Genomic DNA, 16,547 nt, shown 5'->3' with positions numbered 1-16,547 from the left:
CAATGCTCTAAGCTACTACTTTGTGATTCTTGCTCTTCAAGTTAATACATCAAAGTAACACATTGCTTTACATCTCCAGACTTTAAAAGGGAACTACATATAACTAATGAAAAATATGAAGGGTACTGTGCTTGAGTGAATAGTGTAAACAAATTAAAATTTTAAAAATCAAATAATGATAATAATATATGCTCAAATTTCACATTATTCCTTGTGATTACCAAATGAGTACAGTTTCCTGTAAAATTCTGTTTTGCAATGACAATCACCTTGGAAAGGTAGGAATTAATCTAATACATGATTTACTCATGGAAACTTATTTATAGCATGCTCAAGAGTAAGCAGCTCCAGTGACGTAATAATATTATTATTACTTACGATTTGACTGATGCCTTTATCCAAGATGATGTACAACATTTGAGATACAATTGATTACATTTCTTTTGTTTTTGCAATTGGAGCACAAGCAGGTGAAGTGTCTTGCTCATGGTCACTCAGTGTCAGTAGCAGAATTTGAACCCATTGCTTCAAGGTTTGAAATCCTAGGTCCAAAGCCTTTTCTACTATAACACACCACCACCAGTTTTAATAGCCATTGGTTTAAAAAAAATATACAAATATTGTATACTGAAAAGTACAGTTATCCCTTGTGATTTGTAGAGGTTTGGGCGTAAAACCCCCACAAATGTGAAAATATGTTTTAGGCCCAAGATTATTTAGGGTTCTAAGTTTATTGTATCAAATAAGATGTAAAAAGAAACATGAGAGAACGATCACGGCACATGCAAATCATGTATTTCAGGCTGGCTGACGAAAAAAGATGTGCGGCATCCCCCAGACAAAGTATTTATTTGCTCCGTTCTTTAGTAAACTGTAACTTTTTATGAAATTGGACTTAGTACATTTTTGTGTATTAAACATTAAAAATGATTAATAATAGAAACAAAAGAAATCCAACAAAACACTAAGCACAAAACGATTAACATGACACAGTCCAGTTTCTGAAATATAGATGATCATAGTATAGTTATAAAATGAAAGCCCCTGTAAACAGCCTCCAGAGAGTTATGTAAAGTTATGGCCTATCTTGATGCCCAATGCAAGAGAAGATTTGTAGAAGCTGGAGGCAGAGATGACAAGAACATAAATCCTGAGAAAAATAATCCAATGGATGTAATTGGAGTCCAGTTGTGCAGTAAAGCATTGAAACAAAAAGATACCTGACTATCTTATGGCTCCCTTTTAAAAGTTACACTTCATCTTGCTTCACCCAGCACCCTTGCTTCCTGGGACTGCTGGGATTTGCTGTCCGTTTAAGTAGTGCTGCTGCAGCATCATCTTCAGTTTTCCACCTTTAGGTTTCAAAACTCACAAAACACATGAGTAAGCAGATCCACGAATTGTAAACCCACAAATTGCAGGGGACGACCTGTACTTAGTTACATAATATTTCTGATAAACCAATTGACTGATGCCACCGTAACTGAGGCTGATTGTCTTATGAACTTTCCTGGTCGAAACCTAATGACTAGTGGATGCAGGAAATAAATGTGAAAGCTACAGTGCCTTCAGAATGTACATATTCTCCATTGATTATTTCTCATTTTGCAAAGTCAATGTATAACATTTAAACTGGATTTTTTTCTAATCCTTTAACATTATAGTGAACTACTTTTCAAAGTATTTAGATTTCTTCAGACTTATTTTTAAAATAAAATTTGAAAACTTAGTTGGTAAGCATTCACCCCAATTTTTTAACCGCCTAAACTGAGTGATGTATTCAGTTTGAGAGATCATGCTAAATATGGTGGCAATGTACACCTATTTTTATTTTGAATTCACCAGTGTTCAGTTGTATGATTGCTAAATAAATAACGACTTTGTGAGATGTCACAGCTAAAACAGCAACTCAGATTTCTCATTCTTTCACAAAGTTTAACGACCAGTCTGTGGAATCGAGAGAAACTTGTTAGGAAGAATAAAAGAAGATGGCTACTAAAAGACTAGCAAACAACTGAACTTTCTTAGGAACACGTTAAAGTCCATAGAAACAATGGAGAAAAGCTTGGCACAACCCAGACACTGTTCAGATCAAGCTTTTCTATACAGTTTAGTAGTTGAAGGGAAATTAGAAATGACAAATAAACTAGCTAAAGCACCAGCATAATTACAGAGCTCTTTCAATGAAATGGAAGAATTTAAACATGATTTAAACTGACCACTTCATCTACTGGTTCTGCATTTGTACACATTGAAATAATTATAGTGTACTTGCAAAGCTTTTGACATGGTGTGAATTACTGAAATGTGCATTATTACATAAAATAAACTTATGCATCCAATAAAAAAATACATATTTGGATGCTAAATATTTGAACAGTTTTTAAATATTCCAATATTTGTTTTATTGAATAGGTCTACTGAACTTGTGCTAAATTTTTCACGTCTCTCATCTGAGAGTGACTTAAACTTTCCGTCCATTTAAAAATGTGATCCAATAATGTTTGTTGGTCTTTATTTATAGCTACTTAATCATATTTTTAAGTGTTATTAATAAATTAGGTTAATTTATCAAGACAGCCAATGGAGATATGTAGCATATTTTTATAATATTGTTTGACCAAGAGGTTTATCTCCTCATAAGCTTGACACCATGAAATCCAGCAGTTGTTCAAGTTAGTGCTTAGGATGTTGTTACCATGGAAACATTTCAAACTCAAAAATGAGCTGATCCAGTCTGTGGCAGACATCGTTAGAGCTTTTTGTTTAAGACAGCGGAGTGGTGATTCACTTGGGTTACGCAGAACTGCAGTTGCAATTAAAGTGCAGACAGGTAGCATACAAAGGATTTTAAGATGCAGTGCCCCAGGCAGTGCTATCCAGCTATAGATTTCGTAAACAACCTTCATCAACGACGTAGACATTCTGCTTCTGATATCCTCCTGAAAGTCCTGCAGAGACGCCGGAGCTCTGCCTTGAGGGTTCTTTCCTCATCCACACATCGGGTAATGATAGCTGTGTCTGCCATGAGTATTGCTGAGGCAACTGATGACCTGCAAGCACAGAAGTTCATAGGAAGAAAACAGAATTGCCCCTTTGGGTGGTCTGAACAGCAATCAGCTTGTAAGTATTATCCTGTGAAGCCTATTTATGTACACTTTTGAAATTGCTTTTTGAAATTTGCTTTTTAGTCAAATAAACTCAGTATTTATAAAGTTCTTCTACTAGAAGAGAAGTCAAGCCTAATTTGCCTGAGCTGGGAATATAATATTAAAAACATTATTCTTGTGAATTTTTTTAGGGTATTGCTGCCAATAAATGTGCAGTTATTTAAAAAGTTATGTAATGCATCTTAAAGGCATTAAATATAAAACTTTTCTACAAGAAATTTCTACATAGATGTATTTGCTTTTGGTTTCAGTGAATGTCAGGAGGCCTACTGCAAAATACACAAAGGTCGGTGAGAGGTTGAGGCACGTTATTCCGGGGCACATGCAGTGTTCGATGACCTGTGGTGGTCGAGCCTGCAAGTATGAAAATCCCTCTCGGTGGACAGAAGAAGAGCAAGCCATCAAAGGGCTCTATTCATCATGGTAATGTAATGTCTGAAATGTGATGCATTTGTTATATGATATACGTGAACTGCATTTTCAGTGAGAACTGTACAGCATTTAATTCAATGTTTTTTACTAAAAAGCACAAATTGAAGGTTGTATTTGAAAATTACAGAAATCATTTAATATAGTTTAGAGATTTCAGCGAAAAGGCTTACATATGGATGTTTGTTTAAATGTGAATTCCAGAACCAAATACCTGGTTGAACCACAATCTTTCATTACTTATCTACAAGGTGATAAAAGACCCATCTTTTTTGGATTTTTTTAATGCAGTTCAGAATAATGTATTATTATAGCACCTAAAATTAGTCTCTGCCAGAGAGATGCTACAGAAGTATTGTACCTGTTCAGGATGTGGAAAATTCTTAAGCAAATATTTGTCATCTTTTATTTATGCTTGCCTATTGACAACTTACCTGTGTTACACTGATTTGTTTTCCTAGGATTGAATCTGGACAAGCACACACAAGCATATGCTGCCTCTGAATTTGAGTTACATGTAGAAAAATATCATTTTTATTAAAGTACAGCAATGTTTTGTTTGTCCAAAAGTGTGGTAGTAGAAAGTATTATTATCCTATGTGATTTTTGATTGTCAGTATTTTCTTTTCCATTCATTATAGTGATAAGAGTTATTTTTAATATATTGTAGGATCACAGACAACCTGCTGGCAATGGCTCGGCCTTCCACTGAAATTATTGAAAAATATGATATAATTGAACAGTTTCAAAGGTAAAATGTTATCTTATTCTGCTATCTTTATTTTAAATGTGTTGCTTAGGTAAATAATAAATTCTGTGTTTTTCTTAATTTGCAAATAGCTTGATGGTAATTTAAAATATTATTTTGATATCTGGTCATGTGTTATGTTAAAAATGTTTAACAATATTTATTTTGTATATTTTACGTAAGCCATTCAACCACTGTACTTGTGTTTAATTTTTCAATTAGCCAAGTTTTTTTGTTATAAATTTCTTGCACAAACATCTAAAACCCTTTCCAACATCCAAGCCCCTCCTTCCCCACCATCCTAAATCTAGTTCTAATTCAGGTAAACAAGCAGAAAATCTTAGACCAAAGTCATTAAAATATCAATTAGTGGTCTGTTGTGGTGTAGATCTATATTGTAATTACTCTGTCCCTATGGTGCTTGCTGATTCAGGTGTGGTATCAAAACCATAATTAATCTGCAGCGTCCTGGAGAGCATGCAAGCTGTGGAAACCCACTGGAGCAGGAGAGTGGCTTTACCTACCGACCTGAGATATTTATGGAGGCTGGAAGTGAGTCATTGCCCACTATGACTACTTTTAATTAACTTGCAGTTAATGAGATGTTGTTGAGAATATTGTTAGATTTGTTTTGTTTGTGTGAAAACATGACAAAATAAGTACAAACTGAATCAGTTACTCAAAGTGAAGCAGTTACTTAGGCGTAGTATTTTCAATAGGTGATATAATGATATGGTACTTACAGGACAGATGACAGTCTTGCCAAGAAGCATAGATTTTTTTTTTTTCCTTTTTCATCATTCGTCTGTGTACTAGTATAGGCGGTTACTGAGCAAAAATTACCTTAAACCTGATAATGGTATTAATTACTGGTCACCTTGGCACATAAATGGACATCTGCTAGAATGTTATTAATTTTGTTTTAAAACATAAGTGTCTGATGAATATTTTAGGCCCTGTTTTGCTCTAGCTGTTCCTTCATAGTAATGTCTGATTTTTTTCTCTGAATTATGATCTGCTAAGCAATGTGTTTATTTAGCCATCTATGAAGATCAGGTTTGTGTATCTGAGAGTACTACTGATTGACATTTATTATATTTCATTGCTTGCTAATGAAGAAGGGTTTCCCAGATTTGAATAGTTCAACAGTTCAAAAATGTAAATGTATTTGAATAGATGAAAAATGCAATACTTCTGGAAGTCCCAATATGTTTTTTTCAGGAATATAGATTTTGATAGTGTAATGCCAAGGACTCACACCATGAGATATTCAGTTCTCAGATTTGCAGTGTGGTAACTACCAATGTGGCAGGTCATGAACCTGCAAAGAAATGAAAGCCCCTGTAATGCATTATACAGTTCATGTCTACATTTTATCATTTATTACTAAAACATGAAAAAGTTTCTGTTTTAAGGATGTGTTTACATAGATTGTTGTAGACACAGAACACATATGAAATTATTTCCCCTAATTTCTTGCCTGTTCTGTGGCGGTTGGTGGGGGGGGGTGGGGGGGGGGGTGGCTTTGGGGTTTGTGGTGTAGCAGGCTGCTTGCTGCTTGGGCTTATTGACACATTTACAAGACAAAAGATGCTGACGGAGAGATGCGAAGAGATTAAGAGATTTAAGGTGGGCCGGGTTTATGAGTTTTTTCGTAGGCTTTGGTAATTCTAATGTTAAGAATGAAATTATTAATTTAACTCCATGTCAACAGTCCAACTTGAAATAAGACTAAAAAATTAGGCTTTTGGTTCTTTTAGACTTGAGTGTTACAATGAATACCCTCTATGAGTTATTCCACACATATTAAAAAAAGCGAAGGAAAAGGCAGCTAAAGCTTCATCAAAATCTAAACCAGTCTTAAGTTCACGATACAGCCTGCCAGAGGCAGACTTGGAAGAGACAGGAGAAGGAACAACAGAATAGACAGGCAGCTACAGGATATAAAAGACCAGGAGGTATGTTTGAGTTATAAGTTTGCTACAAGCTTTAAAGATATTCTAGCAATAATTAATGAAAAAATACAGGAAAAGTTAAATAAGTTTGAGAATAAAATTAGAGTACTTGGTGCTCAGCTTGAAGAAGTTAAGCAAGCGTTTATAACGCATATTGAAGAAGTTGAACTATTGACATCTACCAGTGAATAAAAAGCAAATGCTATAGAATTCGAATGCAGACTGCTCAGTAATAAAAACTAGCTGTGATGGAAGATAGTTATAGAAAGAACAACATCAAAATCGAAGATCTTCCTGAAAACTGTGAAACTCCAAACCCACTGAAATTCATAGCTGAACTGTTCTGTAAAATAATTGGATTTAAAATTGGATGCAGAGATCACAACTGCATACTGCATACGTGGATTGAATGCCTCAAAACAGAAAGGCTCGATTGTCCGTTTCAACAAACTCTGGGTTAAAGTAAATTTGTTGTTGATTCTCAGACAGAAAGAGGAGATTATATTTGAAAATTACTGCAATTGTGTTTCCCCAGATTTCTCACCTTCAAATGCTGCGTAACAAGCCTCTTTCAACAGCATTAAAAAGTGTTTATGCAAAGCCGAAATCAGATACAGCCTTTTTCCTGCTAAATTGAAAGTGATTTTTGATGACCAATTATACATCTATTCTCCTAAAGAAGCAGAAAAAGAGCTAACAAGGCTGGTCCCAAAATCATGTAAAACATTACAATGAGTCCATATCATGTCATGGTAATGCAAAGAATATTCTGCTTGCAACTTGATGTACTTGTAATTCGACATTTGCTGTAACTATACATTCTATTTCCTTTTCAGCCACTGTTTTTGATTTTATTTTCATTTTCTTCTTCTTTTCAACCACAGTATTGAAATTTCACTATTAAATATATGTATACGAGGGTTGTCTGGGTTCCGTGTGGAATCACTCGAAATAAGTAGCCAAGGATTTTTTTTTATATTTTCCTCATGTACTTCGATCCTTTTTAAACTTTTTCCAAGTATTCACCGCCAACATCAATGCACTTTTGGGCTCTTCTGACCCATGCTGCAAAACACTCGCGAAAGGCTGTCTTTGGGAGGTTGTCCAGCTGTTCTTTGACAGCTGCAATCAGTTCCTCTCGAGTTTCGAAGTTGTGGCCTCGCAGGGGTTCTTTCACCTTCGGGAAGAGCCAAAAGTCACATTTTGGAGCATTCTTCTTGAAGATGTGAGAAAGTTTTTGGCAGGACTCTTTAGCTGTTAAACCATCAGAAAAGTCGTAAAAAATCATCACTTGAAAGTCACGCACACACAGAGTCGGGAGCTTCGCCGCTAGCGCCGGCTGCGCACTCTCAATTCGTTTGCTTCTCATGTTCATTCTGAAGGAAGAGAGGGAGCAAAACATCTGAACAAAAACATGCAACCACTTGAATAATCCCTCTACACAGCAGAACAGGTTTCGACAGGCTGACACTCGACAAACGATAAAATTCCGCGCGGAACCCAGACAACCCTCGTATTTTGGTAACCACTAAGTAACTAGTTATTTACAGTACTATTAGATTTTTTTTTTCTGCCTTAGGGGACCATACTATCATAAGTTATCTTAATTTCCATTGGGACTACTAAACATCATAACCTAGGTTTATTGCATCTGGTCTGTACTATCATATCTCCGTTTTAATCTTAACTACACAACTGCCGGTGTATTTTTGTTTTGGATGTGCTCTGTCTGTTGACATGTCAGAGGATTAGGACTTTGCAAAGTGAGGTCTATCCTCACTTGGGGAGGCAAAATGGAGGAGGGCTTGGTGAGAGGGCGGAGGTTTGCAACTTCTTTTTTTATCCTTTCTACCCCGACAAGTATAAATGCCAATTTTATAATAGGTTCTGTACCCATACAAATTGGCAACAATATGAAATCAATGTTAAAGCTATTGTATGAAACACATACTACTTTTACTTAAATTTAGAAAATGTCCTCAAAAGTTCAAAAGCCTGCGGTGGATTGGTCCCTGCCTTGTGCCCTGTGTTGGCAGGGATTGGCTCCAGCAGACCCCCGTGACCCTGTGTTCGGATTCAGCGGGTTGGAAAATGGATGGATGGATGGAAGTTCAAAAGCAGTGTCTTTCTGAACAAACAGTAAACTTTGTGAGCTGTAATGTAAAAGGTCTCAATCACAATCTAAAGAGGAAAAAAGTATTTTTTCACCTAACATGTCTAAGTACCAAGGTAGTAATTTTACAGGAGACTGAATTAATAAGTAAGAAACAGTTTCAGTTGCAGAGATTGGATTGGATAAATCTTTCACTCAAGCTATACAAAGAAAACTAGAGGTGTGGGAATCTAGATACACAAAACAATTTCATTTGTATCGTCAAACGTAGTATATGATCCTGAGGGGCAATATATCTCGCTGATATGTCATTTATTTAAATCTAAAGTAATTTTGATAAATATCTATGCACCTAATTTGAATGATAGTTTTAATTCAAAATGTATTTGACTCTATTCCTAAAGTGAACACTCATAAAATTATAATGACTAAAGACATTAATTGTGTTTTAAATCCAAACATAGATAGGTCTTCAACTACAATGGCGATAACATCTAACACTGCAAAAATAATCACACAGCTTTTAATGGATCATAACTTACCAGCCAATGAAGATTTTTAAATCCAAACTTGAGCATATTCCTTCTTCTCACCAGTATGTCAGAATTACTTGATAATTGATTATAGATTATAATTTATTGCCTACTATCAGATCTTGCAAGTACAACGCTATTGTTATATTTTTATTGTTATTGTTATCTGCAACCATGCCCCTCTGGATCATGGAGCTTAAATCACTTTGCCCTTCACACTCATCTCGTAGCTGGCATCTTTACCCTCTGTCATTAGCCAGTAAGAACTGTGCAGAATTCATCTCAGAGCAAATTGATTATTTTTTAGAGACGAATGCATCCCCAGAGGTCTGTGCAGGGATACTATGTGAAACTATGAAGGCTTTTTTAAGTGGACAGATTATTTCATATCTTTCCCACAAAAATAAATTGGAAGCCAAGAAGGTGTCAGAGCTACTCATTCAAATTACCAGAATAGATCAACAATATGCCTATGAATAAGTGTCCAAATGAGGGACTTAATAGGAAGAGACAGGTTTTGCAATCAGAATGTAACCTCTTGTTGACAAAAGACACTGAACAGGTCAATTGTAAATCGCGACATCAATACTATGAACATGGAGAAAAGGCTAAAAAGATCTCAGTTCAAAAAATCCACAACCAGGAAGTTTCCAACACAATAACAGAAATTATCAGCACAGGTGGAGATAAAAACATTAACCATAAAAGTATACAATGTGCATCATACAGACCAATTTCACTTCTGAATAATGATGTTAAAATACTCTCCAGAAAGTTCTAGCTCGAAGGACTGAGCAAGTGCTTCTTTCTGTAATATCACAAGACCAAACTGGATTTTTTAAAGGCAGAGACTTGGGTTCTAATCTTCAACTTTTGTTTAATGTGATATACTTGCCCATAATATCTAACACACCAGTAATCTTATTATCTTTGGACGCAAAAAAAGCATTTGACATGTTTGGACGCAAAAAAAGCATTTGACATGGGTGAATGGGACTACCCGTTCACCACATTGCACAAATTTGGGCTTGGCAACTACTGTATACCAGTCCAGGAACCTCTGTTTGGCTAACAGCATTATTTCAAGCTAGAGCGTGGTACTCGACAAAGATGCTGCCTATCACCATTGCTCTTTGCAATCACAATTGAGGCTTTGGCCGTTCACTTTTGAAATGTATCAGAGATAAAGGGGATTACCAGAGAAGGACTTGAATAGAAAATGTCACTATATACAGATGAGATGTTACTGTATATATCAGACCCACAAACGTCTGTACCAGGAGTCTTCAGTGCACTAGCAGAATTTCAAAAGATATCTGGATTTAAATTAATTTGAATAAATGTGTTCTTTTTCCAGTGAACTTTCTATACACAATATTAGACTGGACACCGTCCCATTTATTTTAGTTGATCCATTCAAACACCAATGGGTCAACATCACAAGTAAATCTAAAGATCTTTTTCAACAAAATTTTGTTATCTGCATGGAAACAGATGGTCTACCCTCTATCTCACATTAGCTGGGAGAATCAATACTGTAAAGATGGTCATCCTTCCCACGCTTCTATTTCTATATTTTAGAGCATCCCCATATACATTAACAAATTATTCTTTAGAATTTAGCTCAGTTATAATCTCATTTATTTAGAATTTGAAACATACACACATCCAAAGGGCAACTCTACAACAACCTAAAGAAGAAGCAGGCATGGCTCTACCAAACACAAATTGATGGATATACACAAGCGTGGTCTGCAATAGAAATAAAATCTTGTTGAAAATACAAATTATCGTCCATAATTTACTCAGACTATGGAACCAATGTAGAAGCATTTTAAGACAGAGAAGCTCTTACCTGTTGCACCTTTACATGACAATCACCTTTTTCTACCTTCTTAAACCTACTTTATTTAATGTTTTATATTTATTTCTAAATTTTATGTTTGGAAAAACATCCGGGATTAAAGCAGTTAGAGATTTGAATATAGATAATGTCATTGTATCTTATGAACAATTACACTTCAAATTTAACTTTCCATCAACACAATTTTTCTACTACTTAAAATCAGAAACTTTACTAAAAGTAACCTGCACATTTTTCCTCATTTCCCACCCATTTCTGTTCCAGAGGCAATACTGATCAGTTGAAGACTCAGCCAGCATCTCAACAATATATAAAAACATTTTAAAGTCTCTTCCTTTCAATGATCCTTAGGTACGTTGGGGAAAGGATCTTTCGTTTAACATCTCTGAAATGGAGGGGAAGGCAGCCATGCAGAGAATACACTCTAGCTCCATATGGGCAAAGCATTCAGTCATCCAACTTAAAATGTTTTATTGAGCAAATTTATCTTGTTTTAAATTGTCTAAAATTTTTCCAGGGCAAGATTCAACATGTAAACTTTGCATTTTAGCTCCAGCCTCACTGGGCCACATGTTTTGGGTGTGTACCAAATTAACATCATTCTGGACAAAAATGCCTGTCAGATAGTCCTGATGTCACACTCACTCCTAAACCATTAACAGTCGTTTTTGGTGAACTCCCAGACGTGCTTAACACTAGAATTACCTAAGCCTACAAAAAAACTTGTAAAACCGGCCAACCTTAAATCCCTTCACACCTCTCTGTCAGCGTCTTTTGTCCTGTAAATGTGCCGATAAAGACAAGCAGCAAGCAGCCTGCTGTTCCATCCCCCACCGCCGCAAAACATGCACAAATTTCTCCCAGCTTATGCCTTGATTATCTGGGAGTGAAGTGCTGGAGTTTTAGAGTGGAAATATTACGTTATTTAGAATACATGCATTTCATGTGTGTTCCATTTCTGCAATAATCTGTGTAAACACATTGTTAAAACAGAAGCGTTTCTCATATTTTAGTAGTAAATGACAAAATGTAGGCATAAACTATATAATGTGTGAAGCCTGAAGTCCAAAGATCAAATAAACACTTTCACAAAAGGTTCAAGGACGATACAACAGCTTCCGTGGCATAGCGGTAAGATTTGCTGACTTGTAATCAAGAGTCCCTGGTTCAATCCCGACTGCTTCCTATATTCACTGTTTTCAGTAGTGAGTTGCTTTTATTGTTCATATTATACAGTAAACACATATATTTGGTTTGCGTCTGTAACAGCCGGAGTACATTTATAGTACTTGTAAAAGTTACTGTTTTTTTTTTTCACTTTTATTCTCTCAGTCACTATAACGATATAGATATATACTACCGCCCCTCCCCCCACCCAGGGATCTGACGCTGTTACTTTTTATCTGAAACTGGTGATAACTGTAGATGTGAGTGGTGTTTTGAGGCAATGGAACTGGACATTCTCTGATCTGGAGGGATAAAAGCTGACACACAAACGCTGGTGAATCTGCCTTCTTCGTATCTCACCGTCATTTGAATTTTTTTTATTCAATTTTATTGAGTGTTCCTGCTCACACTGAATTAGTATGCACCTTATGCTCCATGATGTTAAAGCCGCAATGACAAAAAAAAAGAGACATAGGTATATTTGATATTTGAAATAACTCATTTTATGACCTGTATAGTACATTTTGGAAAACATTGTGACACGGATGCAACATTATTCATATTATTCATATTCATTCGCATAACATCTTGCGCTTGTAATCAGTGACCACGTGTCCCCCCCCCAATCTTGCCAGTCCCCACATGTTGCTGTATGGTGGTGTTTCTTTTGTACTCCAAGACATGCAGAGGAAAGAATAGTACAGAGGTAAGTTCAGCGCTATATGCAATCATCAGATTCAAATGTTAACAGTTCACACACAAAGGACCTTCCTTCCTACATTTACGACATGTGTACCTGTTGCAATGCGCACACTTCTCTCTATGCTTTGGATCCTATTACATTGAAAGGGCGCCTGACACTGGCTCAGTTTACTTTCCTGGGGAAACGGCTGTCTTGGGAACAGAAGCTTGTCGATGTTGCATCCTCCTTTTCTTTTTCCATCGCCTTTTCTAGTAAGATGCGACAACGAAGTTCCTCTGCAAGGTGAGCCATGAACACTCTTCTTTTCTCAGTGGACCCCATACATGCCTTGCACAGTACATGTGCATCGATCGCCGCCAGGTCAAGCTTGTTACAAGCACACAGCAACTGGCCACCTGTGTGTTCCTGCTTGCACTGAATAGGCTTCTGATGCGTAATGCCAACGCAGCACGGAGAGAAAAAAAGAAAGAGACAAATATGTGGGACATTAGGCATACATTTATGGTACTTGTAAAAGTTAGCTTTTTTCAATTTTATTCTCTCAATCACGATCACGCTCTAAACCCCCCCCCGATCTGACTCTAAGTGGCAGCTCCAGCATAAATTCACCCCCAATCTGACGCTGTTCTTTTTTTTAAATAATACTGCATTAGTGTGATGATGTTTTCTGATTTGTACTATTCAGGTCATAAAATGATTTCTTCAAAATGTTACATATATTGTCTCTTTCTTTCAGGTGTGTAATAGGAACCAAAGTATAGAGAGAAGTGTGTACATTGCAGCAGGTACACATGTCGTAAATGTAGGAAGGACGGTCCTTGCGTGTGTGTGAACTGTTAACATTTGAATCTGATGATTGCATATAGCGCTGAACTGACTTCTATGTACTATTCTTTCGTCTGTATGTCCTTGAGTACAAAAGAAACACCACCATACCGCAACATGTGGGGACTGGCAAGATTGGGGGATAAAAAAACATACGAAACACGCAGTCACTGATTACAAGCGCAAGATGTTATGCGAATGAATATGAATAATATGAAAAATGTTGCATCTGTGCCACAATGTTTTCCAAAATGTACTATACAGGTCGTAAATTGAGTTATTCCAAATATCATATATACCTATGTCTCTCTTTTTTTTTTTTTTGTGAGTGCGGCTTTGATATCATGGACCATAAGGTGCATACTAATTCAGTGTGAGCAGGAACACTCAATAAAACTGAATAAAAAAAAAAATCAAGTGACGATGAGATACAAAGAAGGCAGATTCACCAGTGTTTGTGTGTCAGCGTTTATCCATCCAGATCAGAGAATGTCCAGTTCCATTGCCTCAAAACACCACTGACATCTACAGTTATTCCCAGATTCAGATATAAAGTAACAACTTCAAATCCCTATGGGGTTCCCCGGGTGGGGGTGTGGGGGCTTGGGGGGAGGGTGATTGGCGGTAGTATGTATAGTGATCGTGAAGAGCCTGACTTTGGTGTTGACTGGCAGTTCTTTGGAACTCCTGATGTTCCATTTTTGCACAAATGCTGCTCATGCTTTCCTGATTTGTGATCTGACATTGACGCCTGTGCCATCCTTCTTGTCAATGATAATGCCCGGGTAAGTAAAGGAATCCACCTCCTCTAATGCTACACCATCCAGCATGATCAGGTTGGTGGTGACTGCGTTTATCTTGAGGCTCTTGCTCTTGCCCTTGCCCTTGCCCTTACCCTTGTGTATGCTAAGCCCCATTCGTGCAGAGGTGGCTTCTGTGTTGTTAGTCTTCTCCTGCATCTGTGTAACAGTAATGCTAAGTTGTCAGCAAAGTCTAAGGTGTCCACTGTGTTCCTCTTCCCAGATCTTTTTGTTGAGTGGCAGAAGCATCTCCACTTTTTTCACTATGCCTGACTTCAGTGCTTCCACAGGAATGTTATCTGGTCCTGCCCCCTTTCTGTTTCTCAGTTGTTTGATAGCCTTCCTAATTTCTTCAGTAGTTGGTGCATTACAATCAATGGGCAGGGCAACATCATCCTGTTTGATGTCTGGTGGGTTTTGTGGTGCTGTCCTATTCAAACGTTCACTGAAGTATTCCACTCATCTGTTCTCCTGTTGCTCATCGCCCATGATCAGTCTTCCCTCTTTGTTCCTCACAGATCGCTCTGGTTTGCTGCCTGCTTTAATTTAATTTAATTTTTAATTTCTTATTTTGTCTTTATTTTTCTTCTCTTCATTATGTAAAGCACTTTGAGCTACTTTTTGTATGAAAATGTGCTATATAAATAAATGTTGTTGTTGTTGTTGCTTCTTGGTGGAGTTGTACAGTTCTTTCATGTTGCCCTCTCTTGCTGCTTGTTTAGCTTCTGTTGCCAGGTCCTCAATGTATTTTTGCTTGTTTGTTCTTATAGTCTTCTTTGCTTGTCTGTTTGTTTCTGTGTACTCTGCTTGCACTTTTGTCACCTCTGCTCTTGTCCTGCTGTTGTTGATCATCATTCGATTCACCTTGTGCTGGTACTTCTTGGGGCCAAGCACTTCCAGGCATGTTTACATCACTGTCTTCTTTATCTCTTTCCATTTTCTCTCCAGGTATCTCTCCCCTTCTTCTAGCAGGTCTTGTTGCTGTAGTGCGGCTCTGAATTCGTGCAGTTTGTTAGTCTCTCTCAAGAGAGCTGTGTTATACGTATGTTGTGCTGTGTGTGCCGTCATCCAGTTTTTCTTCAGCTTCAGCTTGGCTGCAAAGAGGTGGTTATTCAAAGCCATGTCTGCTTCTGTCTTTACTCTCATATCCTACATTGATCTTCTGAAATTTGCACTGATGCAGATGTGGTCAATCTGATTCTCAGTTATGTGGTCTGGTGATACCCAAGTAGCTTTTTGGATGTTCTTGTAGGGGAAAAACTTTTCCACCAAATACAAAGTTGTTCAGTGCACACAGGTCTGCCAGCCTCTCGCCATTCTCATTCATGTCTCCTAGTCTATGGCCTCCCATGATGTCTTCGTGCCCAGTGTTGTCTTTTCTAATCTTCGCATTGACCTCCCCCATCAGGATGTTAATGCCTCTCTCTGGGTATTTCTTAGTGATGGACTGCATTCTGGTGTAGAACTAGTCTTTGCCTCCTCACCGTCATTGGTAGGTGCGTAGCACTATACAATGTTCATGTTGAACATTATCTTCTTAGTTCGAAAGGATGCTGTGATGATCCTCTTTTGGCTGCTCTCGTTTTGGGTTGCCACAGCGGATCATCTTTTTTCATATCTTTCTGTCCTCTGTATCTTGCTCTGTTACACCCATCACCTGCATGTCATCTCTCACCACATCCATAAACCTTCGCTTAGGCCTTCCTCTTTTCCTCTTCCCTGGCATCTCTCCTCTGCACATGTACAAACCAACGTAATCTCGCCTCTCCAAACCGTCCAACTTGAGCTGACCCTCTAATGTACTTATTTCTAATCCTATCCATCCGCGTCACACCCAGTGCAAATCATAGCAGTACAAATCTTAGCATCTTTAACTCTGCTACCTCCAGCTCTGTCTCCTGCTCTCTGGTCAGTGCCACCGTCTCCAACCCATATAACATAGCTGGTCTCACTACCATCCTGTACACCTTCCCTTTCACTCTTGCTGATATCTGTCTGTCACAAATTACTCCTGACACTCTTCTCCGCCCATTCCACCCTGCCTGCACTCTCTTTTTCACCTCTCTTCCACAATCCCCATTACTCTGTACCGTTGATCCCAAGTATTTAAACTCATCCACCTTCACCAACTCTACTCCCTGCATCTTCACCATTCCACTGACCTCCCTCTCGTTTACACACATGTATTCTGTCTTGTTTGTACTGACCTTCATTCAGCTCCTCTCTAGAGCATATCTCCA

The 16,547-nt window shown here is 37.5% G+C and overlaps 2 protein-coding genes across 5 annotated transcripts in view; one reads left to right on the top strand and one right to left on the bottom strand.

Annotated features, from left to right (window-relative positions):
- Positions 1-16,547, bottom strand: part of fbln2 (fibulin 2) — an 890,980-nt gene that overhangs the window by 2,931 nt on the left and 871,502 nt on the right. The window lies entirely within an intron of this gene.
- Positions 1-16,547, top strand: part of ptpdc1a (protein tyrosine phosphatase domain containing 1a) — a 193,484-nt gene that overhangs the window by 56,868 nt on the left and 120,069 nt on the right. The window contains exons 3-5 of one of the 3 annotated variants that reach the window (XM_028824639.2): positions 3,422-3,593; positions 4,270-4,350; positions 4,781-4,899. In XM_028824639.2, the coding sequence (XP_028680472.2) occupies positions 3,422-3,593; positions 4,270-4,350; positions 4,781-4,899 (372 nt within the window). Of the gene's footprint in view, positions 1-3,421; positions 3,594-4,268; positions 4,351-4,780; positions 4,900-15,095; positions 15,412-16,547 lie in introns of those variants that run through there. The other 2 variants (XM_051921443.1, XM_051921444.1) reach the window with 2 other exon arrangements.

The sequence above is a fragment of the Erpetoichthys calabaricus genome, chromosome 18 (assembly GCF_900747795.2).
Source record: "Erpetoichthys calabaricus chromosome 18, fErpCal1.3, whole genome shotgun sequence".
NCBI lineage: Eukaryota > Metazoa > Chordata > Cladistia > Polypteriformes > Polypteridae > Erpetoichthys > Erpetoichthys calabaricus.
The sequence above is the reverse complement of the archived record's forward strand: the minus strand, read 5'-3'. Positions and strand labels throughout refer to the sequence as shown.